Source organism: Vipera ursinii (genome assembly GCF_947247035.1).
Source record: "Vipera ursinii genome assembly, chromosome: 6".
In the NCBI taxonomy this organism is placed as follows: domain Eukaryota; kingdom Metazoa; phylum Chordata; class Lepidosauria; order Squamata; family Viperidae; genus Vipera; species Vipera ursinii.
The window spans coordinates 2,461,002-2,487,366 of record NC_139515.1 but is presented as its reverse complement, the minus strand read 5'-3'; the positions used below and the strand labels follow the sequence as shown (position 1 = coordinate 2,487,366).

The following is a 26,365-nucleotide window of genomic DNA, read 5'->3' as shown; positions in this document are numbered from 1 at the left end:
GAAAGAAAATAGCTCATTTACTGGGCCACCTTCAGCTCCTTTTTCTCGCCATCTTCCCTTGCCTCAGGATCCTGCTTATCTTTGCTCTGCATTTATTTAGCGCAGGGTTAGTTAGCATTCGTAATGTCATAGCAATAAAAGTCAGCTGTCTCTGGCTACAATGCCGGTCCAAAAATATTTCGCTCCTCTGCCAAGAGTTTTCAAATCGGCTTTGGCAAGTTTCTAATTTTAAATGCGGTAGCAGGAAGATACTCCCTCGTTTTCGAGGCACGCAAAAAGACGAAGAAAAAAAATGCTTTGGGTTTAGACTAGAGAGCAAGAGACCAAACGGTGGGTTTGGGTTTTTTTTTTTTTAACCGGTATTTGCTGCACCGGTCTTAATAGTTCCCAGTTTGGGATAAGCTAATCTTATCATATTGAAACCTATTTTCCGTGCAGTTTTTCCACACTTGCCAGCTTCCAGATGTTTAAAGACATTTTGGCTAAACGTTCTGGGCATTAATCTGGTATGTTTGGACTGGAAGGCAGCAGATTGGAAAGGTCTATTTTAAAGTTTGAAAACTGGCAGAGGAGGAGGAGGAAGAGGAGGAGAGGGAGGGAGGGAGGAGGAGGAGGAGGACTGTGGGGTCCTGGGTGCTCTCTGAGCTGGCTATTTTCTTGCAGACATTTCATGACCCTAATTAGGCAACACCATCAGTGCTAGTAAGGAGTGTGGAGTTGGGGTGGTGGTGGTGGAGGAGGAGGAAGAGGCGGAGGAGGAGGAGAGCGGCATTGTGGGGGTCCTTGGTGCTCTCTGAGCCTGGCTATTTTCTTGCAGGCATTTCATGACCCAAGTAGGTAACATTATCAGTGCTCGTAAGGAGTGTGGAGTTGTGGTGGTGGTGGAGGAGGAGGAGGAAGAGGAGGAGGAGGAGGAGGGCGGCATTGTGGGGGTCCTTGGTGCTCTCTGAGCCTGGCTATTTTCTTGTAGACATTTCATGACCCAACTAGGTAACGTTATCAGTGCTCAAGGAGTTGGGGTGGTGGTGGAGGAGGAGGACCTTGCACTTAACAATAGCAATAGCACTTATATACCACTCTTTAGTGCTTTACATCAGTGTTTCTCAACCTTGGCAAGTTTAAGGTGGGTGAAGTTCAACTCCCAGAATTCCTCAGCCAGCTCTGCTGTCTGGGGAATTCTGGGAGTAGAAGTCCACCCATCGTAACCTTGCTAATGTTGAGAAACACTGTTTGACAGCACCCTCTGGGGTGGTTTAGAACGTCAGCATATTGTGTCCAAACAGTCTGGCTCCTCCCTTTACTGACCTCGGAAGGATGGAAGGTCCTAGAATCTTCTAGAAGCTGCAGATGAAAGTATCCAAAATCTGTGCGTTTTTGGCCGTTGTTAACTTGGATAGTGGTCACCATACTTCTCGTCCCACCGTTTCACCAACTCATCCAACAGTGGGCAGACGTAAATGAACTACGAAAAATTAGTAACGGGGTCTGTTACAATATAATAAACGGCCAACAGTAAGATTGTCTCACATGACATTTAAAAAAAAATACGATGAGAAATATCATATTTTTAGATAATCAGCCATCTGTTGAGGACCATGCATTAGAATAAAAGTGAATTAATTGATAAGAAGCACATGGAGTTTATTTAAAGAAGGAGGCATTTGGAAAAACTCCTGTCTCTGGAAGTCCATGATCCTGCCCCCTCTCAAAGCCTCCCCCCCCCCGGCCCAGGGCTGTTTTTCCCCCAGCCCCCAACATCAACTGAGTTTCTTTTAGGGGTTCAATGTGTTGAAGGGGAGACACAGTTGCTTATGGCAACCAGATCTGGGCTGCCAAAATCTCCCAAAGTAAGAGAGGGTTGGTTTTTTTCTGTGTCTTCGGTGTCATCTAGTGATCAACTAAGTCTTGGAACCCCTATATTTCTAGCAGAATATAGAATAATAAATCAGGTCAAACGAGGAGACCCGAACTCATTGGTAGCCTCACACTGCAATGAAGAAGGGCACACGTTCAGTTTTGCAGCTACTAAGGTTGCTGGACAAGCAGACACAAAAACAGCCAGCAACTAAGATTGTTGGGCGAGCAGGCACAAAAACAGCCAGGGAAATGATTGATGCCTGGGAAACAGGCCCTTCGTCAGTCAACAGGAGTGCTGATTTACCACCAGCCTAACAAGTACTTAGAAAGTGAGGGCTGGGCAGCAGAAGCAAAAGCCAGCCATCAGCACACTGACCCAGATTGGAACCTATAGAATAACAGAGTTGGAAGGGATCTTGGAGGTCTTCTAGTCCAACCCTCTGCTCAAGCAGAAGACCCTCTACCATTCCAGACAAGTGGTTGTCCAGTCTCTTCTTAAAAACTTCCAGTGTTGGAGTTTTCACGGCTTCTGGAGACAGGTTGTTCCACTGGTTGATTGAAGTTTCTCCTTAGTTCTAGGTTGCTTCTCTCCTTGATTCGTTCCCATCCGTTGCTTCTGGTCCTGCCTTCGGGCGCTTTGGAGAATAGCTTGACTCCCTCTTCTTTGGGGCAGCCCCTGAGATGTTGGAACACAGCTATCATGTCATCCCTTGTCCTTATTTTCATTAAACTGGACATTCCCATTTCCAGCAACCGTAGTTCATATACTTTAACCTTAACAAAATAACAGTTGGGAGGGACCCTGGAGGTCTTCTAGTCCAGCCCCCTGCTCAAGCAGGAGACCCAAGTGGCTGTCCAGTCTCTTCTTAAAAGTTTCCAGTGATGGAGCACCCACAACTTCTGGAGGCAAACAGTTCCACCGGTTGATTGTTCTCGCTGTGAGGAAATTTGTCGGCAGCCCCCCCCTGCGGTGGGGAGTAGTCAAGGGCACAGTGGTGCCCCCCTTCCTCTCACCAGCTCCAGTGCCAGTCTGTGTGGCAAAGCCCCATGGTTTTCACTCCCTTCTCACTCTCTTTTCTCTCTCTCTCTCTTTGTGCAGTTGTGCGGCTGTGGGCTCCTAGGCGTGGGAATATGGCTGTCCGTCTCCCAAGGAAACTTTGCCACCTTTTCTCCCAGTTTCCCGTCGCTGTCGGCTGCCAACCTGGTCATCGCCATTGGCACCGTTGTCATGGTAACAGCCTTCCTGGGCTGCTTGGGTGCCATCAAGGAAAACAAGTGCCTGCTTTTAAGCGTAAGTTGGCTTGCGGACGCGTCTCCTGTTTCACACCAGGGACTTGGAAAAAATGGCTTTTTATTTTCCTCCTCAAAGCCTCCACCGCCGTTACAGGTCATCCTCAGTATGCTTAGTGACCACTTGAAGTTACAACGGCGCCGAATGAAGTGACCTACGACCGTTTTTCACGCTTAACGACCGTTGCAGCATCCCCACGGTCAGGCGATCAAAATTCAGACTCGTATTTACGACGGTTGCAGTGTCCTGGGGTCAGGTGATCCCGTTTGGCGACTTTCTGACAAGGAAAGTCAATGGGGCAAGCCAGATTCACTTAACAATCGTTTCACAAGGGCAGTTATCCACTTAACAACAGTGGCAGGAAAGGTCGTACAATGGCGCAAAATGTCTTCGCTTAGCCACAGTAACTTGGGGCTAAATTGACATCATACGTTGAGGACTGCCTGTCAAGTTTGACATCCAAGCCACACGATCAGTGACTGAATTTAGCTTTCCTCTTTTTTTTTGTAAATTGGATTGTTCATATTTTTTGTGTCTGTGTGCGCATCTCACTCCCTGGCTAAAATCGCTGAACTTAGGATGTAGGAATCTTTTTTTTAAAAAAATATTTTATTAATTTTTTAATTTTACATTTCAGTATTTAAAAAGCAATGTGTCTGGGTTAATCAATACTTCAATAACAAAATCTTTAGTGCAAATCTCAGGTTACAACATCAGATATTTCTTCTCTTTTCCCCTTAACATTTACTATCTCATATTCAAGCTAAGGTAAAGGGTAAAGGTTCCTCCGCACATGCGTGCTAGTCGTTTCCGACTCTAGGGGCCGGTGCTCATCTCCATTTCAAAGCTGAAGAGCCAGCGCTTGTCCGAGGACGTCTCCGTGGTCATGTGGCTGGCATGACTAGACGCCAAAGGTGCACGGAACGCTGTTACCTTCCCACCGGAGTGGTCCCTATTTTTCTACTTGCATTTTTACGTGCTTTTGAACTGCTAGGTTGGCAGAAGCTGGGACGAGTAACGGGGCTCACTCTGCTACGCGGCACTTGGGATTCGACCCGCCAAACTGCCGACCTTCTGATCAACAAGCTCAGCGTCCTAACCCACTGAGCCACCACTGAGCTAGTACAGTTCTAATTATATCAATTCAATAAAAACATCATTACTTTTATATCAATACATTTTAGCTTATACATATCTTAAATTACATTCAATCTTCTTAAACAATCTGTATCCCGTTATTAATTTTTAAGAATCTTGAAAGAGAAAAACAAGTTATTGGTGGAAACCAGCTTGGCTACAGTCGCTTTATCGTAATCCGTTTATTAGTTTTACCCCCGAACCGGTTTCAAACACATCGGGAGTAATAAATTCACCTTCAGCTACTTTGAAAGTAAAACAAGGGGGGGGGAGTTTTATGAAATTCCAGGAAAAAGAATCCCTGGAGAAGACCCTCGTGCCCCTAATTTCAGGCTGGGGGGAATATTCTCAAAAAGCTTCCACAGTGCAGGTGGTCCCTGATTTATGACCAAAAGAGGGCTCAAAATTTCCATTGCTAAGCGAGACCATTGTTCGGCCCATTTTACAACCTTCCTTGCCGCAGTTATAATAATAATAATGAATGATGATGATGTTGGAAGGGACCTTAGAGGTCATCTAGTCCCAAGTTAATCGCTGCAGTCGTTCAGTTCGTTACACAGTTGTTAGTGAATCGCCGTGGTTAAATTAGGGAATCTGGCTTCCCCATTGACTTTGCTTGACAGAAGGTCGCAAAACGAGGACACGAAAGCCATCATAAATAAAGAGTCAGTTGCCCAGAGGCTGAATTTTGAATGCGTGACCCTGGGGCTGCTGCATAAGTGCGAAAAACAGTCATAACTCACTTCTTTTCAGCGCCGTTGTAACTTTGAACGGCCACTGAACGAACTGCTGTAAGTCAAGGGCCACCTTCTCAACCATCGGTGGCTGCCCAGTTGCCTTCAAGGGTGGCACCTATTGAGCGCAATGCAGCCATCCAACCGATCAAGAGTTGATTTGCCATCAGCGAGCGGAATCAGAACTGGCCCCTCGGTTGAAGCTGGGCAAAGCCACAACCGACCACAGTCCTGTTGCCCTGGGGGCACCGGCTGTCTTGGGGGGGTATTGAATTGGAGGTTTATTTCCCTTGTTGTTTTAATTATGCTTAAGTAGGTTAATGTAAAGAGGGATGCGGTGGCTCAGTGGGTTAGGACGCTGAGCTTGTCGATCAGAAGGTCGGCAGTTTGGCGGGTCGAATCCCGAGTGCCGTGTAACAGAGCAAGTGCCTGTTACTCGTCCCAGCTTCTGCCAACCTAGCAGTTCGAAAGCACATAAAAATGCAAGTAGAAAAATAGGGACCACTACGGTGGGAAGGTAACAGCGTTCCGTGCGCCTTTGGCGTCCAGTCATGCCGGCCACATGACCACGGAGACGTCCTCGGACAAGCGCTGGCTCTTCAGCTTTGAAACGGAGATGAGCACCGGCCCCTAGAGTCGGAAACGGCTAGCACGCGTGTGCGGGGAGAACCTTTACCTTTAGGTTAATGTAACTGTCCTGCTCGTGTTTTCCTCTCCAGTGAGATGTTCCAAGCCCTTTCCGTTCTCTTGATTATTCTGACACTCCACTGTTATTCTTTTCTTTCAGTTTTTTGTTGTTTTGCTGATCATTCTCCTGGCTGAACTGATATTACTGATTTTGTTCTTCGTTTATATGGACAAGGTATGTATTTACGTAGACACACGCACACACACACGCGCACAGGCACAGGCAGAGAGACAGACAGACCACTAGGCTGGCGCACTCATCCTCAGAGCCAAAGCTTCTTTTCTATAGCATAATTCCTTGGGGGGGGGGGAAACAACAAATACATGCATGCATGTTCCCTCAAAAAGACCATGAGCATCAGGCCAGATTTGAGAGAAAAGGTACATTCGGTTGAATGAAGAAAGACTCCAGATCTAGGTCAAGGAAGAGAGAAATTAACAGGTTATTTATGGCGCTGTGCGTGACCTGTCAGAGAAACAGCTGCTGGTCTTCGCCAAACCGTAATTCTTTTGATTAAAATTATGAAACAATAGAAGGAAAGGTCTTTAGAAACGTGAATTTTCACACCGGCTTCCCAACGCAGAACCTACTAGGTGTATTTACAGCTGAATCGACTCGCTCCCAAGAGAAAAATCTGTTTATGGAGAAGGGAAAGAAGATAGGTCGAAAAGAGACCTTTGTGCGGGACGGTGCTTTCATACCGTTGGTTTTAGAGATTAGCAATAGCATCGTTAATACCAGCAATTGTTAATAACGCTAATACTAATATACCGGTAAATAATGTTTAAATACTTGTAATTATCGGTGTTATCTGGGTTTCTTTTCAATCGGTGGGGGCATGATGGACATTAATTGCATTTATTGATGTTATTTAAACGTCCTGAGTATCCTTGTTCTCTCCCAGCGGTGTCATTCTGGAAGGGAGCTGGGTGTGGGGTGCAAAGTTCCTTTGGCTCTTCTCCAAGCCTGGTTCCCTTCAGAAGGAGAGAGGTTGAACGAAACCCCCTGATGATGATGATGATGATGATGATGATGATGATGATGATTATTATTATTATTATTTTGAAGATTCAGTGCTGTCTCCACTCCTATATCAGGCCTCTGGGGAGGTCAGCCATCAGCAGGGGATCAGGAGTCATGAGTAGGCTGCTGGTTACTCAGACACATCAATCAAACTCTGGCTCACTTGACGGATGTAGCCAAGGACTCTCCCCCCCCCTAGTTCTTGGAGTGGGGAAGGGGGAGGGGGAAAGCCTGGGAAAGGGGGAGCAGAGGAGCAGCCTCACAAGGCTGAGTGGCTACGTGACCCCTGGATTCAGGGACGTTCCTTTCCTAGTTCCAAGTCAGTTCTTCTTCCCCCAGACCAAACAGGGGCACAATTTGGTGTGTGTGTGTGTCTTCCTGCACCCTTAGCTCCTTCCAAACAGCAGGTGACAGATGTAGCCGGGAAAGTCTTTTGCACAGAGATCTGTCTTGCGTTGAAATGCGCTTGTTCCTGGATTAGGAGGCCCTTCTTATGTGTTTCTTCGTGCCTGGGCTACTCTCCACTGGGCTGCAATGCGCATTTAGCATGGAATAGAGCTGGAAGGGACCTTGGAGGTCTTCTAGTCCAGCCCCCTGCTCAAGCAGGAGAACCTGTATACCATTTCAGACAAGTGACTGTCCAGTTTCTTCTTAAAAATCTCCAGCGATGGAGCGCCCACGATTTTGAAGGCAAAAGCTGTTCCACTGGTTAATTGCCCTCACTGTCAGGAAGTTTCTCCTTAATTCCAGGTTGCTTCTCCCTTTGGTCAGTTTCCAACTATTGTTTCTCGTCCTGCCCTCTGGTGCTTTGGAGAATAGCTTGACTCCCTCTTCTTTGGGGCAGCCCCTGAGATACTGGAACGCTGCTATCATGTCACCCCTGTTTCTTCTTTTCTTTAGACTAGCCAAGAAAAGGGGTGACCTGATAGCAGTCTTCCAGTATTTGAGGGGCTGCCACAAAGAAGAGGGGTTCAAATTATTTCGAAAGGGCGCAGCTCCAATCACGTTGTAGCAGCTGTCATTTTGACTTTTTGGACGCTACTCTGCAGATGCCCCCTTCTGTACTTGAGGGATCTTTCTCCAAAAGCCAGTTTGAAGCCAGGAATTCTCCACCCCCGTTAGGGATGATTCTGTTCCGTTTGTCTCGTAACTTTACGCCGTGCCCCGACCAAAGTCACGTGAAAATTTATACCTGCGGAAAGTAACAATTAAAACCATTCTTTCCATGAAATAGGTGAGTGAAAGTGCAAAGGAGGACTTGAAGGAGGGCCTCAAGCTGTACAACACAGAAAATAATGTTGGGCTGAAGAATGCATGGAATATCATTCAAGCAGAGGTAAAACATAAGCGCTTGCTTACGTCTTTGCAAACCAAGGGCTACCAGATCCGAGTCAGAAGCTAGGAAACCACCGCAGGATAGCCAATAAATCTTTGCTGTTCTGTGGCTGCCATCTGCTGGCATTTGCTAGCCCTAGCAATCCGCATTTTCTTTCCTTCTGAACGTAATAAACTCTGCATACTGTATGTTCTCTGTTAATCTGTGTTGCTTGTAACCTGCTGCAACATCTTTCATGGCTGAAAAGTCTGCTGTCGTGGTTCCGATAGATGGAGCCAAATAAATTAGAACTCTGAGGCTAGAAGCTTCCTCCAAGAACATGTTTATTAGATACAAGATATGGGCACGGTCAAAAGTGAAACCAGGGCTGAAATTCCCTCCAAAGAGTTACACTTATCACAAAGCCAACCTTCCCACCCCAGGGCTATGCAGCCATCCTCGTTCCCCAATAGAATAGTTTGGCGGGCTTTCTGACAAAATGCCCAACCCTCTAATGCAGGGCTGTCAAACTCGCTACACGTCATGTGACGTGTCGCGACTTTTCCCCCATTGCCGGCAACGGGGTGGGCGTGGTTTCGGCATGATGCATCTGGCCTGCGGGCTGGCAGTTTGGCACCACTGCTCTAACATAACTGATAGAACGACCTTGGTTCCCACGGGGGAGGGGGGAGAGACAGAATTGTTTAGACGAGCAAAGATACTCCGCACCCCCTCCCATTCATGTGGCAACCTAGAACGAGCAAAATGGGAGCAACCAGGTTTGTTGTAGGGTTGACAGTTGGACACCCCCCCCCCCCCAAGGAGAAAGCCAACTCTGCAGAGGAAACAAAGAGAGAAATTAGGAATCCCCCCTGAGTTTCTGAGGATGCTTGTCATAAAACCTTTGTATTAACCTGTCCGCCTTCACAGCTGTACGTTTCACCCAGCTAGCTTCTGACAAAGGGCAACTGTTCCACTGCACTAAATAGTGTAATCTTCCTTTACACAATCCAAAGTCAAGAATGCGTACTAAACCATGATTTCCATAACCACCTTTTATTGAGGCGGGGTTTGCCCATTGTATTAAAGCTCCCTGGTTACGACCCTGTATTGAAACATAACCAAATAAAACTCATTGCAGATTATTGTATAAATCCAGCCAGTGTCAGAAAATGTTAAGAGCTAATGAAGCTTATTTATCTATATAGTACTAAAACGCTCGCTGTCGTGAACTTTAACTGTGCGAAATGGTGGGCAACCAGGTACTTCAAAGGGACTAACAGCTAAAAGGTGTCCAAAATCCAGAACCCATGATTTCTGGGGGGATGAAATTTGGGAAAGATGTAGCTACTTCCGTGCTACCGGCTACTGTTGCTGCAGTCGCATGATGTTCTGTGACAGTTTCCCAGCCAATCTCGCAATCCCTCACTTCCAGCGGCAGTCTTTTAACTGCCTGCTGGAAAAGGAAGGGAAGGGAGGGAGGGAAGTAAGTAAGTAAGTGCCGTAACAAGTTTGAAAGTCACTGAACAAGGCAGGACTACCTATTGTAAGGTGCTTGGTCTCTTGGCCTTATTTTGCATGCATAACACGGCTGTTTTTGAAATATACACTCGTTTCTCTAATAATGTCGTGAACTTTAAGCAACTTCCTTAAGAACAGTAATCCTTTTTTCCCCAAAACGTTCTGTCTCAGTCTCCTCCTTTTTCCCCCCAACAGATGCGCTGCTGTGGGGTAACGGATTACAGAGATTGGTACCCCGTGTTGGGTGATAACGTTGTCCCTGACAGATGCTGCATGGAAAATTCCCAAGATTGTGGTCGGAATTCCAACAACACCAGTTTGGTGTGGAAAACGGTAACCCATTATCTGAATGTTGCCTTCAGGCTTACTCGCCCATAGATTCTTCCCGACGTAGTGGCTTCACTGACTTAGGAGTATTTATGACCACAGCGGTGTAAGGCGGTTGCCAAATGAGCTTTGCCCCATTTTACAACCTTTCTTACCACCGTCGTTCAGCGAATCACAGCAGTGGAACACGGTTGTGACGTGACTGCAGCTTCCCCCCATTGACTTTGTTTGTCGGAAGGTCATCAAAAGGGACCCCAGGACCTGCAACTGTTAAATTAGTGACACGGTTGTTAAGTGAATCTGGCTTCTTCCCCTGCTTGCCAGAAGGTCGCAAAAGGGGATCACGTGACCCCGAGGGGACACTGCGACCGTCATAAACGCGAGTCAGCTGCAAAGCATCCGAAGTTTGAACACGTGACCCTGAGGGATGCTGCAGCGGTCGTACGGGTGCTGCTGTCAGTTTGAACAGTCACTAAACAAATGGTTGTAAGTCAAGGACGACCTATAATAGTATCCGTCACCAATCCTTAAGTCCTGTAGGATTCAGTGGGAATTACCTCCAGGTAAATCAGGAGAGGATTGGGGCGTAAATGTGCTAATAGAGAATAACCGTTGTTCACTCAGCCGTTTGGTCCAAGAATTGATCTGGTGCTAAAAATACTTGCGTCTGGTTGGTGCTTAGATTACAGATCACAGAGGGAACTCGTGCAGCTCTCTTGCGTTCCACCAGAGAGGATTTAAGTACTGTGTAGTACATAAAAAGTAAAGTCACCTTCAAGTCAACCCTGGTGTCTTTCTGGAGGAGTCTTTGCGCAGCTTTCTTCAGCAGCGCTACAGATGGGAGTGCCTTCTGGCTTCTGGGAGATATTTTCAGCTTCCCAGTCTGAGCTTAAAACAGTAAACTTCTTTGGAAATCTTCCTTCCAGGGCATTAAACATATAGCGATAAAATTCACGCAAAATAAATTTAGATAAGATTTTTTTATTATTATTATTCTGCGTGCCGGAGACACGTTCCGAATGAAAATAACCTCCCCTTTGCACGTATATTGCATCCAGCTGCCAAGAGAGGCAACATCTTGTAATCTGTAAGAAGAAAGAGAAAACGTTTAACCAGGGTGGGGAGCCATCTGTGCGTGAACAAAAGTGCAAAATTCATCTCCTTGATAAATCCTTGCCCAATGTCCTTTGAAGTTTCTTCATTCCTGCCGAAGGCGCTTGCTTAACCATAAGAACCCAGAGGGAGAAGACAAACATGCAGGAGTCAAACCTTCCATTCTTGTTCACCGCGTTTCTCTTCTGCCCAAGATTGCTTTCGCTGTCAAACGATGTTTTAAACGGCCTTTTTCTTCTCCAGGGGTGCTACGAGAAGGTCATGACGTGGTTTGAAGATAACAAACATATCCCTGGGGCTGTCGGGATGTGCCTCCTCATAATACAGGTACGGGCTAACTAAACAACGAGGCAGAATGTCCTCGATTCGGGATGTGGAAGGACCGGTAATTTTTATTTATTTATTTATTTATTTGCAAAAATGCAAGCTGAGATGGAAGTCATTGTGACTCCCAAGTAGGCATGCAAGGAACTGGCACAAGATTTGAACCAGGCTCTTGGGGAGGGGGGGGGCTATGTTCGCTGAGTCAGTGATAAGTACATCTGGTGAAATACGTCAATGAAGATTCAATCGTCCAGTGTGCCTGGCTGAGGAATTCTGAGAGTTGAAGTCCACAAGTCATAAAAGGGCCAAGTCAGAAGACTCCCTGCCCTAGAAGATTTTCTCTAACACCTAGTTGGGAAATTGTTTTTCTCATCCCCAAGTTCTCTGGAAAGATCAGTTGCCTGCAGATTCCCTTCTTGGATTCCTAGGATGTTTGCTGGGGATTCTCTCATGTTATAATCAGATCCTCCCACTGACTCATCTGTGGGACTCTCAGAGCTGGCATAGGATCAGAGGCAGGGATTCTCACGGATGTTCCTGGCATTCTTGCAAGGGATCTTGCTGAAGGTCCCTGTCAAACTAGAGATCAACCCACCTTGTATGGGTTCAACCATAAGAGTTTCTTGCAGATATGAAAAGACACGGTGGACAAACGACGTGGGGGTCTAGAGGTGAAGATGCTCGCCTTCCACTTGGAAGGTTGAAAGTTCAATCCCAGACAGTGGCAGCGGTTTCCCTCCCGGGGTGCAAAGAAAGAAATATCTGCTGCAAACTCTGCATAGGCATCAGGAAGGGCATCCAGCCAGTGAACGCTCAGCTCTGTTCAGTTGCTCCAACATTAATTTTTTTGAATTTGAATTTTATTGAATTTATATACCGCCCTTTCCCGTAGGACTCAGGGTGGTTTACAGGGTATATAAAACAACAATACAAAAATTAAGAACAATTTGTTGTTGTTGTTAGTTGCTAAGTCGTGTCCAACCCATTGCGACCCCATGGACAATGTTCCTCCAGGCCTTCCTGTCCTCTACCATCTTCTGGAGTCCATTTAAGCTCACGCCTACCGCTTCGGTGACTCCATCCAGCCACCTCATTCTCTGTCATCCCCTTCTTCTATTAAAATTAAAAAAGATTAAATTAATTAAAAAAGATTAAATTACATGCCTGAAAAAATATAAAACCCCAATTCAGGGATTACAGGGTTGGAAAGAAAGAAAGAAAGAAAGAAGGAAAGAAAGAAAGAAAGAAAGAAAGAAAGAAAGAAAGAAAGAAAGAAAGAAAGAAAGAAAGAAAGAGAAAGAAAGAAAGAAAGAGAAACGGAGGGAGGGAGGGGGGAGGGAAGAAAGAGAAAAAGAAAAGAAAGGAAGGAAAGAAAAGAAGGAAGGAAGGAAGGGAAGGAGAAAGGGAAGGAAGGAAAAGAAGAAGGGAGAGCGAAAAAGTCAGGGAAGGAAGGAAAAGAAAAAAGGAAAAGGAACGGAAGGAGAGAAAGAAAAAGGAAGGAAAAGAAAGAGAAAGAGAAAGAAAGACGGCAGTCCAGATTTTATTGCAATGGGCTCTGTCTTGGACGACTCTGGCAGAGACCGTAGGGCAGACATGTCAAACACAGGGCCCGGGGGCCGGATCCGGCCCGCGAAGTGGTTTCATGCGGCCCGCGAAGCCATCCTGGAAACAGGGAGGGAACGGCCCCCACTGCCTTGGCCCTGGCCCAGAGACCCTCCTCCTGCCAGAGACCCCCAGATCTGTCCCACTCCTGCCCAGGCCCCCATAGGCACCCTTGATGCCAACCATGTAGAGCTGGCCACGCCCACCCAGTAGGCCATATGCACTCTAGCCACGCCCACCCAGTAGGCCATACACACTCTAGCCACACCCACCCAGTAGGCCACGCCCACCCTGGCCACACCCACCCGGCCCCCTAAGGGCAACCGCCATGCTGATGCCGCCCTCCATGAAATTGAGTTTGACACCCCTGCCGTAGGGGCACGGACCTTTGTAAAAGTGCCGTTTGTATCCCACCATTAACTCTTGACCCTCCTTCTCACGCTTGTCTTCCAGATTCTTGGCATGGCCTTTTCCATGACTCTCTTCCAGCAGATTCACAGGACCGGTAAAAAATACGATGCCTAAACATACCGTTTTCTAACTTCGTTCAGCCCTTCTCCGTTGCCATTAGGACAGGACGACAACTGCAAAAAAAACAACAAAACGCAACAAAAAGCAACGCGAATCGGTTTGTCTGACTTCAGGGGCTGCGCCTACCCTGCTTAGTTTGCCGGTGGCCTCTTTTTTCTTCCCCCAAGACGGATTAAAACTCAACCCGAGTATTTACAGGACCTTTTTATATACCTTCCCGGTCATTGTTTTGCCAAAGAAGAGGGAAGCCATCCTCAACGCAAATCCGTTTTCTGCTCCGCCTCCAAAGGCCCCTGTTTCTAACCTTGTAGTAGGTGGAGTAACCTTCTAGTACTGATCAGTATTAGACCTCGGAGGGTAACCCACGGATGCGTCCATTAACTTTTTAAAAATAATTTTGTTTTTCTTTCTTTTTTCTTTTAAAAAATGGCTTGTACCCAACCTGGTACTGGGACTTGAATGAAGCCGTTCAGACGACAGCCCTGTGAAACGGATCTGCTTGGACCGAGAGATTTGGGTGGTGGGGGTACCTTACTGTCTCTTACAGAATATTAAGGATTTTCCTTCCTTCTCTCTCTTTTTTCTTCATGTCCCCCTCCTCCCTCCCCCAAATTCAATGGTGCAGTCTTCGGAAGGAAAAAAAAACAACGAACAAAACCATTTTTTACTGTTCCTAAATTTAAAACCGGGAGTAACGATGTGGCTGTTTCTCTGTTATGATAAGTTTAAAGGAGGCTTGGCAGTTGTAGGAAGTTGCAGATGGACCAACACGCACACGCCCCAAACCTCAGCTACGTGTCGCGTGGAAATTGCGCATCCTGCATGCTGATTGGTTGATCCGAACTTCCTGTCGGGTGGGTGGCAAGGCACGTTCCCCGTGCTTTGTTGTTTGAGCTCACCCTCCCCCCCCCCCAGCCAGAAGGTGAACATTTGCCAAAGTATAAACGCTATGCAACCGTCTCCGAACGACAGACACAGATGTTCCCTGATGTGCAGAGACGCTGAAGTCTAAGCCAGGCTTAAGCTGGAATCACGCAGTAGGAATTCTGGGACCAGGGCAGATTCTTGGATACATACATACCTCATATTTTTCAGTTGGAGATCTTTTCCTTAAGACAAGGGTGGGGAACTATGCCCCTGGTGGCGCAGTGGTGAGAATGCAGCATTGCAGGCTGACTCTGCCCACCGCTGGCAGTTCGATCCTGACCGGCTCGAGGTTGACTCAGCCTTCCATCCTTCCGAAGTCGGTCAAAGGAGGACCCAGATTGTTGGAGGCAGTATGGTGACTTTGTAAACAGCTTAGGGCTGTAAAGCACCGTGAAGCGGTGTATAAATCTAAGTGCTATTGCCTTTCCTTCCTTCCTTCCTTCCTTCCTTCCTTCCTTCCTTCCTTCCTTCCTTCCTTCCTTCCTTCCTTCCTTCCTTCCTCATTCTCCATCCTGGTGGCGCAGCGGTGAGAATGCAGCATTGCAGGCTGACTCTGCCCACCGCCGGCAGTTCGATCTTGATGGGGCTCAAGGTTGACTCAGCCTTCCAAGGTTGGTCAAAGGAGGACCTAGTTTGTTGGGGGGGGGGCAATAGGCTGATCCTATACATATGCCTAGAGAGGGCTGTAAAAGCACTGTGAAGCAGTATATAAGTGCTGTCGCTATTGCTATCTAATCCGTGGCACTGGTTAGAATGCAGCATTGCAGGCTAATTCTGCTCACTGTCAGTAGTTCGATCCTGACCGGCTTAAGGTTGACTCAGCCTCGCGTCCTTGCGAGGTCGGTCAAAGGAGGACCCAGATTGTTGGGGGAGAGGGGGGGACAATAGGCTGACTCTGTAAACCGCTTAGAGAGGGATGTAAAGCACTGTGAAGCGGTATATAAGTCTATGGGCTATCGCTATTGCCCTTTTACGACCTGTGGACTTCAACTCCCAGAATTCTCGAGCCATCATGGCTGCCTGAGGAATTCTGGGAGTTGAAGTCCACAAGTCCTAAAGGGGCTGTAGTTCCCCAGCTCTTGTCGTAAGGCACACTGTATGTGAAGCAAGCATCTCTTTATCTTTTTCTTGGGGGGGGGGAGTTAGAATTGGCTGCTGCTGCTTGATGGCAAACTGGTCCGTGTCAGGAGACTCGGCCGATGTCCCTGCCCTGGTTCTTATTTCTGATAGTCTTAAAATAGGGTAGGAATGACATACTTTTGATAATTAGGCTGAGATGCCTTTACTGAAGCTTCGGTCTCTGATCTTTTTCTTTTTTTTTAAATCTACTTCTGTCAAAGGAGAGAGAACCGTCCCTAGCAAGAACCAGCAGTCGTTTGTTTTTTTTAAACATTTAACAGAATAAAGCCGCAATTTCCAAAGGGAGTATTCAAGTTACCCAGCCAAAAAAAAATATATATAAATAAATTGTGGGTCTCTTTTGCAAGGCAAGGTTTTGTCCATATCCAGAACGGGGTAATTCCAGGCTGTAGTGATGGCAAATTATGCTGACCCAATGGGGGTAGCCTGAGCTGTTGCTTCCGAGAAGCAAGACCGGAATTATTTGTACCTGAAAGTAGGCGACTACTACTAGGAAGTTGCATCCTTCCCCTAAGATAGATGCCTCTTGGTGCTTGTTCAAAAAACAAAAAACACACAGAAAAGTCATCCCCACCTTGGCATCCTCTAAAAATAAGTGCGTGGCGTAAGAGAGAAACATCGTTCTGGACGAAACCGCAAATCATGAATGATTCGTCTTCCTCTTTTACTTCCAGGTAGTAGACAAGATCAGGAAAGAGTTATTTCCTCTTGTGCATCATTAGAGCATGTAGGCTCAACTTGAGGTAGACCAGGGGTAGGCAACCTCGGCTCTTTTATGACTCGTGGACTTCAACTCCCAGAATTCCTGAGTCAGCTCTGCTGACTCAGGAATTCTGGGAGTTGAAGTCCACGAGTCATAAAAGAGCCGAGGTTGCCTACCCCTGAGGTAGACTATTGTGGTGTAAGAGAAACCATACGCCAGCTGAAATGCAACCTGAAGCTCCGGCAATCTTGGGAATAATTCACGGGAAGCATCTTGAGATGTGTAATTCATAAACGACATCAAATTAGGCGTTTTGTCGGAACAAGGCAATTTGGTTTGGAAAGAACTACAGCATTTGCCTCATTTAAACTTAAGAGAGTAGGAAGTTGACAAAACCTCAAGGCATATTTCTTAATTTTTATTTTTTATTTTTTTTTTAAAAAAAGGAGATGCCGTTCCACTATATTCCTTTGCCCTGTCAGCGTGAAAAGCGTCAGTTCCAAAGTCACAATCTTTTGAATAAACCAAAGGCGAGTCTCGCACGTGGTTGTCTTACATTCTTTAGGGGGAAAAATTTCATCTCCGCCTTTGTTGATGAGAAAGAACAATTTGAGACGATTCCTTAAAAAAAAACCCCAAAACCCTTGAGTAATCTGTAAATTGCCTCCTGTGTCTTATGTAGAAAGGAAGACAGGTGATTATTATCAAATTAGAGCTACAGTCGTCACTGGAGCCTTGCCTGAAATAGCCTAAAGCTGCACCGTGTTGTGGGTTGGTTTGGGGGTGCTCCAGACGGATTTGATGAGTAAATCCAGAGTTATCCCAAGGGACTCTACTTATCGCTGTGCAAATATACCACTATTATTTACATTTGCCTAAGATCAGGCCTTAATCCTTCTGTTACCTCTAACTCCTCAGCTCCCAGATGGCATTCTCTTAAGTCCGTTGACTTATTTACAGTGGGTTTTTTTGTGTGTGTGTTCCCTTTGTTTGGTCAGCGAGTTCACCTTGTGTAACCTTTGCTTTTCTTTCTACTACTGCTTTCTGCGAAGCTGCCGCTTCTTTGTCTCTCTTGAGTGGCTTCCTTTTGCAGCCTCTTTTACACGTCGTTTGCTCCACCTGCCATCTCAGCCTGTAGAGTCTGCTTCTCTCTCTCTCTCCTTCAAGGATTCCCGATGGGGCAATTACTTGGAAGGAGACCTCTCTTTTCACCTGACGTGACTGACACCTGGCCCATCATAAGACCCTCACCTGAGGTGACCCACCCGTCGTAGGACCTACACACTAAGCCCTTATGAGCAGAACAGTGACCCTGACATTCCCTAAGTTCTGCTGAAGACGTTACCTAGCCTGGTAATGAAACATTTGGGAACCAACCCACAAGCTTGGGGGATAAACCTCCATCCTCTTCCTACACCTGAGCTGCAGGTGTTCACCACTGTCACAAACTTTCTCTTGAACAGTAGACTTCCTCTTCTGCCTGCCTATGTAGCTTCTTCCTGATGGCCCTCCCCAATTCAGCTCTTTCGTCTCTGTAGACCTGTGTCTTCTGTCTTTAGATCAGGGGTCTTCCAATGTGGCCCTTTTGTGACTTGTGGACTTCAACTCCCAGAATTCCTCAGCTAGCGTGCCTGGCTGAGGAATTCTGGGAGTTGAAGTCCACAAGCAGGGGTCTTCCAACTTGGCTCTTTTATGACTTGTGGACTTCAACTCCCAGAACTCCTCAGCTAGCGTGCTTGGCTGAGGAGTTCTGGGAGCTGAAGTCCACAAGTCACAAATGGGCCACGTTTTGAAGACCCCTGCTTTAGACAAACTCAAATCTGGGAAGCTTCTTCAGACACTCCTCAACCCAACCAGCTTTGCTTTCAAACAGTCTCAGTCTTCCAGTTGAGGTCTACTAGGCTAACCTCCCTAGCAGAAAACCCACAAATGGAGTTGTTGAATTGGATGAACCTTAGTAAAGGCAGACATAAGGGGAGGGTGGGAGAGAGGAACATAGGAAGAAAGAGGAAAGGAAAGCTCACACAAAACTCAGCCTACAGATTTTTATCATCTTTTCCCAATAGCCTGATTAGAATCTGGCAATAAGTTGTTTGCAGCCTGGAAGTTGTTATTATTTTTCAATCTGAAGGTATTTCGGTGGAACTTGGGAATTAAGTAAGAAATTTTCCACTTAACACAGGACGAGGGAAGGATCACCAGAGTTTGTCCAACGATTTAAGGGCAAAGGTGGCTGAACGCTGAACGTTCTGTTCATCATCCATGTTTTGTTGCTGTGCCACATGCTTCATTTTTCTTCTCCATGTCAGTAAACGGTCTGGTTTAAATTCATAGGATGAACAGGTGACAAATATGGCAACTCTCTTCATCGTTCTTGATTGCAGCCGGTTCCTTTTGGAAAAAGGGAGTGAGAAACATTAAACGCTTCAGTCCTACCAGATAAACCTCAGCCCTACTTCAGAGAACTCGGTTTTCATGATCCCTAACCTTCCTTGCCACACCTAGGCATTGCCTCCGCAAGGATGACCTTTGATTGAATTGGCCTTCAAACCACACTTCAGGCCGCCATCGTAAGATTATTCTTTTAACCGGAGACAAAATATTTAAGAGAGTCATCTCATGGACTCCACTGTGTCTTATTTCTGGTTCCCGGCAAAGAGGGGAACGATGGGGCATCTTCTCTGCATCTTTCTCAAAAAAACACCATCTTGGGTTTGATGTCCAGTTGAACATCATCCGCCTGTACAAGAATGAGTGCCAGCAAATGTGGGAAAGAAGCAAAATCGCAAGCAGAATTGGAAAACGTGCTGATGCCTTGGTTGGACCTCATCCCACTTCCGTAGGTAGCGCTGTAGGACTTCCAATGAAGTTTTTAGAAGACCACACTGAAGCTTCAGATTTGATGTTTGGAATGTGCCCGCCATCATCTCCAGATGCTTGGTGAAAGCTCTCGGATTCCTAAGAAGCTTGACCTGTGCTATGGGTAATGGTGGTGTCCAACTCTTTGGCGATTCTATGGGCCACGTCTCTCCGCATCTTCTGATTTTGCGCTATTTCTTTGGGTTTTTCCATGCTTTGGCTAGCATCGGCTTTGACGGTGTCCAGCCTCCGCGTTCTTTCACGGCCTGCTTCCCTGTCGCCACTAACTCTTTCATACACAGTTGCTTTCTGCAAGGAATTCCCTTACCTTGACATAGCCCAAGCGAGGGAGATGCAGTTTTATGATTTTTGCCTTCTGCTGACATGTCTGGCGTTACGCGCTCCGGGACTTGGCATCTAGAGTACCTGGAAAAAAAATGCTTCATCTTGAGCGGCCAACGCTCAGCATTTCAGCTGTGCAGGAGGCAGTAAGAGCCCTGAGGACAATTTTTTTTTAAAAAAAAAATTGGCATGACCCAAGAGGATGGCTATATCGTCCCCTTGTAAATTACTCAAGTGGAACATGCTTTGTAAAAACAGGTTAGAAGAGGCTTGGAAAGGGATCTTTAGGACATGTAAAACACTTCTGACTGTTGTTGTTTTTTTAAAATCATCCCCTGGGATGGAGCTGAGGATCTTTATGGCACACTTTTTAACTATGTAAAAAGCTTAGAATGTGATTGACAGTCGATTGATTGGATAGCCTTCTGGCTTTGCATGCAAGGAACAGATCACCTCTGCTTTTCTGGAATTCGGACTACAGGTGTATTGGATCAGAGTGCCTGAATTTCTTTATAAAACAAAACGAAACAAAAAACCTTGCTTTGTCCTGAAGGACTTTCTTAGCTTTCAATAACGATAGAAATATCAACAAAACTGTGAAATTCTGTTCTCCGTACATCACACCTACTTACTGTGTCAACAGTGACTTAAATGCACGCACGAACCCTTCAGGCTAAGCAAAGGCAGGAGATGAGAAAAAAAATCTAACTGAATCAAGCTTACACCAAAAGAATTTATTATATCTCTCATGCCTTTCTCTCCTTGCAAATCCTCTTTCCTTTCCCCAATTCATAATTGCCTCTTGGTTTTTTTTACCTCCTCTCTCTCTCTCTCTCTCTCTCTCTCTCTCTCTCTCTCTCTCTCTCTCTCTCTCTCTCTCTCTCTCGTTTCTGAGAAATTCGTCAACTTCATCCAATCGGGACTTTCTCTCTGCTCCCCTCAACCCATTCACTCTTCTTTTGTGTAATTGTTCTGCAGTGTGTTCTTTTAAAAGGGACGCGGTGGCTCAGTGGGTTAGGATGCTGAGCCTGTCGATCAGAAGGTCGGCAGTTTGGTGGGTCGAATCCCGAGTGCCGCGTAGCAGAGTGAGCGCCTGTTACTCGTCCCAGCTTCTGCCAACCTAGCAGTTCGAAAGCACGTAAAAATGCAAGTAGAAAAATAGGGACCACTACGGTGGGAAGGTAACAGCGTTCCGTGCGCCTTTGGCGTCTAGTCATGCCGGCCACATGGCCACGGAGACGTCCTTAGACAAGCGCCGGCTCTTCGGCTTTGAAACAGAGATGGGCACCAGCCCCTAGAGTCGGAAACGACTAGCACGCATGTGCGGGGGAACCTTTACCTTTATGTTCTTTTATTCCTCCTCTCTCCAGGATCAAACCACCGGGAGCATAGTTCTTTCATGCTCATTAGTCAATTTGCTATTCAATCTGGATTGGCATGGGTGTTTATTCATTCTTGGTCCCAACACTTCTTTTTTTTAACCACACGCGTTTCTTAAGCAACATAGACGTGCTACCTCTCCTTATCTATCAGAACAATAGGAGTATTCTTCCAGCTTCCAAGCACAGACAGCCATCTCCACACAATGTGCAATGAGTCACAGGGCTACTCCTTTGCACAAAGCACACACATATTTTTACATTTCTCTAGCTAAACCCTCTACTTCTGTACTCTTACTATTTTTCAACATGCTAACAAAGTTTATGACTTCCTTTTCGCATTTCTTCACGTGTACTAACATTTGTGGCCTTCAGTTCCTTTTTATTATATATATATCACTGTATCACTTTATTCTTAATTTCCATTCAGTCTACTGAAGCTTCCTTTTTAAAAAAAAAAGTTTTTCCCATTAAAATCACCCTGCATTTTCTCTGCCTCTTAAGTTATAATTGTTCCTTGTTCTCTATGACTACATTTTTCAGAACGCTGTCTTTGCAATTTGTTCACTGTCTTAGTTGTCACTGTCTATGCGGTGATCCTTGTTTTCTACACGTGTTTTTCTCATCCATAGCCTCTTTCACTTCATCATTCCACTAAACATTGTTGTTCAGGTTTTCATTGTTGTACACGTAACAAGTAGCTTTTGACTTGCAATCACAGTTGAGCCCAATGTTTCCGTGGCTAAGTGAGATATTTGTTAAGCGAGTTTTTGACCTGTTTTACGGCCTTCCTTACCCCTCTCTCTCTCTCTCTCTCTCTCTTTTAATACAGCTGTTTTGTCCCAGCCTACGTGACTCCTTGTTACGCTCACAAGGAGAAACCCCTCTTCCAAGAAACAGGCAGGAACTGCAGGAAAAACCCAAACCCCTTTTATTTTTCACAGACCTGAGTCAAGGTCCAAGGCAAGCAAACCCAGTCCACAGAAACTTGATCCTCAACACGAACGGTTGCCTTCAGCAACCAACACCTCCCACACGTTCCCTTTTATAATTGCCTTCTCCTTTGCCTTTGGAGCCGCCCCATTGCATTCCTCTGTCCTACTCTCTTTTCCTGCTGGTGCATTCATGCATCCTGGATTTGTCCCAGCTGTGCTTCATCACTGTCCAACTCAGGGTCCCAGCACAGCTGTGGCTCAGCTTGAGCGCGAGTAGAGGGGCCAGCCTCCTCGTCCGACTGTGAGTCTCGGAGCTCCTCAGAGCCTTCCTCTGACTCTGATGTCACTTCAGGCCCCTCCTCCTCCTCCTCTTAGTCCTCAGACTCAGCTGCCGGATCCACTGGCTGGCGAGGAATCGCAACAACATCCGTACAAGTCGTCCTTGACTTATGACCACAACGGAGCCCAAAATTTCTGTGGCTAAGTGAGCAAAACATTTCTTGAGTTTGCCCCACTTAGGGACCTTCCTCGCCACGGTTGTTAAGTGAATCACTGCAGCTGTTAAATTAGTAAGATGAATGTTAAGTGAATCTGTCTTCCCCCTTTGACTTTCCTTGTCAGGAGGTTGCCAAAGGGGATCACGTGACCCTGGGTCACTGCGACCGTCACAAACATAAGTCAGTTGCCAAGCGTCTGACTTTTGATCCCATGACCGCGGGGAGGCTGCAACGGTCGTAAGTGTGAAAATGGTTACAAGCCACTTTTTTTTCAGTGCCGTTGTAACTCAGTAAACAGTTGTACGTTGAGGACTTCAGTGACACCACTTTAGTACAAACTTGTCATTCCCAATTCTAACTTTGACCTCCCTACGCGGAATCATCGGCTCGGTTTCCTAATATCAGTTCCCCTTCATTCCGATCTGTAGTAATTCCTTAATTTTCACACACACACGCACAACATAACTTTTTTTTTTCCGTTTCATTCATGAATTCATCATGATTGAACTCATCAACTCCGTTTTACTCCGTTTACATTCCAAGTATCCACCTTCTATAGCAGGGGTGTCAAACTCAATTTCATGGAGGGCGGCATCAGCATGGCGGTTGCCCTTAGGGGGCCGGGTGGGTATGGCCAGGGTGGGCGTGGCCTACTGGGTGGGCGTGGCTAGAGTGCATATGGCCTACTGGGTGGGCGTGGCCAGCTCTACATCGTTGGCATCAAGGGTGCCTATGGGGGCCTGGGCAGGAGTGGGACAGATCTGGGGGTCTCTGGCAGGAGGAGGGTCTCTGGGCCGGGGCCAAGGCAGTGGGGGCCGTTCCCTCCCTGTTTCCAGGATGGCTTCGCGGGCCGCATGAAACCACTTCGCGGGCCGGATCCGGCCCCCGGGCCCTGTGTTTGACATGTCTGTTCTATAGGCTACAGTCATCGCCTCTGCTCTCCATCTTGAGGATGTTGGTCAGTTGAAGCTTTCACATCACCTGCTAAGGAATAATAGGCTATGAGGCGTAGTCACACCTACCTCCACAAGCAGCATTCCTTGCTTTCGTAAAGACACAATACGAATCAAAATTGGCCCGTTTCAGCCAATGTGACACAAGCACAACCAATGCACCAAAGTTTTACTCCAAGCACACACAGACACTTCTATGCACTTTAGGATGGTTCACAGCGTCTCTGGGCGTGCTAACCCCAACTCTTCAATGCACACTTTGTATTATACAGGAGTCTTCAAACTTGGCAACTTTAAGACTTGTGGACTTCAACTCCCAGAATTCCTTGGCTGAGGAATTCTGGGAGTTGAAGTCCCCAAGTCTTAAAGTTGCCAAGTTTGAAGACCCCTGATATTATCCCTTCCCACAGTTTGGATATTCTCAGTAGCTGACATGAATTGATTGAAAAGCAAGGTGTAATTTGTGAACACAAACCAAAATATGATCCGTTGACTGTTACATCTTCCAATTGCATCCAGTTGGTCATAATAGAAGCATTGTTTTCACAATTTCATTTCGTACTTTTTTTTCCATCATGGATTACTGAAAGATTTATACACACCTCCGGTTATTTTTTTAATTGTTTCAGGAAAAAAAAAATAGATGGGATCGTATGTCCTAGCAATTTCATCCAACAGGTTAAGGCAGGGGGCCTTCAAACGTGGCCCTTTTATGACTTGCGGACTTCAACTCCCAGAATTCCTCAGCCAGGCACGTTTGAAGACCCCTGGGTTAGGGATTAGTAATTAGTAATTAGTAATTAGATGCAGGAAGCAATGCTTTTAAAGAAACGGCGAAAGGGGGAACTAATGCTCTGAAACTTGATCTTAAACCTCGTAACGCATCTCTGCCTCTGTCTTACCAGACTATATGTATATAAAATTGGATTGCTGAGAAAGAATTAAAGGGAGACTGATATAGCCACTTGGAGTTTTGTCTTGTGTCCTCGAGTGGCCTCGACGACTCTCTAAAACCAAGCAAATGACCAGCCATCTGCAAGGGATACCAATCCTTCCCTTCCCCAGTCAGAGCCGAAGAAGCTCCTTGGATGAGAAGCGAAACATCTTCAAAGAGAAACAAAGGAAGTCCGGTTGTCTGCTGAAAAAAAGCACCTTTGGGGACATTCATCCTTCATTCAAACTTGATTTCATCCCTCTCGTTGATGGAGGTCAGTTAGTGGTTGGGCGCCTGAGCCTTGAAGCCTACCCCATCCCATCTCGACTTATTTTATTTTATTTATTTATTTTAATTCCATTTATATCCTGCCCTTCTCCGAAGACTCAGGGCGGCTTACAAGCTTAGCAGTAGCCTTCATTCTACGTATATGCCTGCTTATTAGGGCTTTCACACACACACCCCAAGCGGCATTATTACAAAGTCAGCTTAATTGCCCCCAACAATCTGGGTCCTCATTTTACCTACCTGGGAAGGATGGAAGGCTGAGTCAACCTTGAGCCTGGTGGGACTCGAACCTGCACTAATTGCAGGCAGCTGGTGTTACTTAAGGAGGCATCAGCCCACTGCTCCACCAAGGCTCTTACAATTGAATAGATAATTGGATAATTGAATAGAATAGAGTAGAGCTGGAAGGCACCCTTGGAGGTCTTCTAGTCCAGCCCCCTGCTGAAGCAGGAGAGCCTACACCATCTCAGACAGGTGATTGTCTTGTCTTTTCTTAAAGATCTCCAGTGATGAAGCACCCACAATTTCTGGTGGCCAGCTGTTCCACTGGTTGATTGTCCTCACTGTCAGGACGTTTCTCCTTAATTCCAGGTTGCTTCTCTCTTTGATCAGTTTGCAATCATTGTTTCTCATCCTTCCCTCTAGGGCTTTGGAGGATAGTTTGACCCCCTCCTCTTCTTTGGGGCAGCCCCTCAAATACTGGAATTCTGCTATCCTGTCTCCCCCATTTCTTCTTTTCTTCAGACTAGCCAAACCCAAATCCCGCAGCCGTTCTTCGTATGTTTTTGTCTCCAGGCCTTGGATCATCTTAGCTGCTCTTCTCTGAATTTTTCCCAAACTCTCAACATCTTTTTTTGTGATGTGGTGACCAAGATTGGCTGCAGTATTCCAGGTGTGGCTTCACTAGGGCTTTGTAAAGCGGTAATCATACTTCGTGTGAGCTTGATTCTATGCCTCTGTTTATACAACCCAGGATTGGATTATTTGTTTTGGCTGCTGCTGCTGCACACGGCTGGCTCATGGTCAGGTGATCGTCCACTCGCCCAACCTGTATTCGTGGCTTTGCTTTGGCTCCAGAACAAAACAAATAACGTGCATTCTGAGGAAACCATTATAGCTAGATTTCAGGAAGGAGTGTGGTAACGTCAGCCCTGCTTGTTTGGTCATGTCCCAAACTGCACAGCTGTCACCTCTTGTATATTTAAGTTTGGGGTTGTTCCTGGGGTTTGGGAAAGGTGGCGAGGGAAAAAAAAGGAATTAAAATGTACTTATGCTTCTTAAATGCGTTAAATACGGCTGTAGTTCTGCTTGTTACGCCAGCTGACCAGCTTAGTCTTTTTAAGTAATGAGCACTCACGTGTTTCTTGCTACGGACACGCAAACCCGCGGACCTGTTTGCCAAAATCCTAGTTCCCACCGTTGGGCATCCTAATTTTTTCGGCACATCCCGGAAGTGGTACAGGTCCCTTGCTACAATCCTGGTGGGACTCTTCGGCTTGAAATACTTAAGGTGACCAGAATGGGTGGGGGGCAAGGATGGGGCGAGAACAGAAAGCCTCGTTTGCACAGCCGCGCTTTCCAAAACACAAACCGCTATTTTACAACTGCGTTGTTTCCCCCCCCCCTCACACCCCCAGTTGCTAGGAATATATAAATCCTGAGTTCTCAAACCACAGCTGTCAAGCAGGGGGTGGGGGGGCTTCAAATTAGCCTCACGCCCGATGTACTAATTTTTCTACCAGGGGATACATTTTTAGAATACGTTTTAAGCAGGAATATCTTCTTAAAGAGACGTGGAAGGGGGGCGTCCGGCTGAACATATAAGCTTCGTTAGGCGAGTGAAGCCTGAGAATCTGGCAGCAAACCATTTTTAAACCTCCCCCCCCCTTCCTTTTTCCCTTTTTTTATTTAAAGAATTAACAGCATGTCGATTCCCCCCCCCCTC

The 26,365-nt window shown here is 46.4% G+C and overlaps 1 protein-coding gene across 3 annotated transcripts in view; it reads left to right on the top strand.

Annotated features, from left to right (window-relative positions):
* TSPAN9 (tetraspanin 9) overlaps window positions 1-15,355 on the top strand; it is a 74,739-nt gene extending 59,384 nt beyond the window's left edge. For 2 of the 3 annotated variants that reach the window (XM_083365911.1, XM_083365909.1), the window contains 6 exons: window positions 2,957-3,148; window positions 5,807-5,881; window positions 7,965-8,066; window positions 9,762-9,899; window positions 11,250-11,333; window positions 13,386-15,355. In XM_083365911.1, coding sequence (XP_083222037.1) covers window positions 2,957-3,148; window positions 5,807-5,881; window positions 7,965-8,066; window positions 9,762-9,899; window positions 11,250-11,333; window positions 13,386-13,457 — 663 coding nt within the window. In that variant the 3' untranslated portion in view covers window positions 13,458-15,355. The remainder of the gene's footprint in view (window positions 1-2,956; window positions 3,149-5,806; window positions 5,882-7,964; window positions 8,067-9,761; window positions 9,900-11,249; window positions 11,334-13,385) is intronic. The other variant, XM_083365910.1, reaches the window with a different exon arrangement.
* Window positions 15,356-26,365: the final 11,010 nt, after the last annotated feature.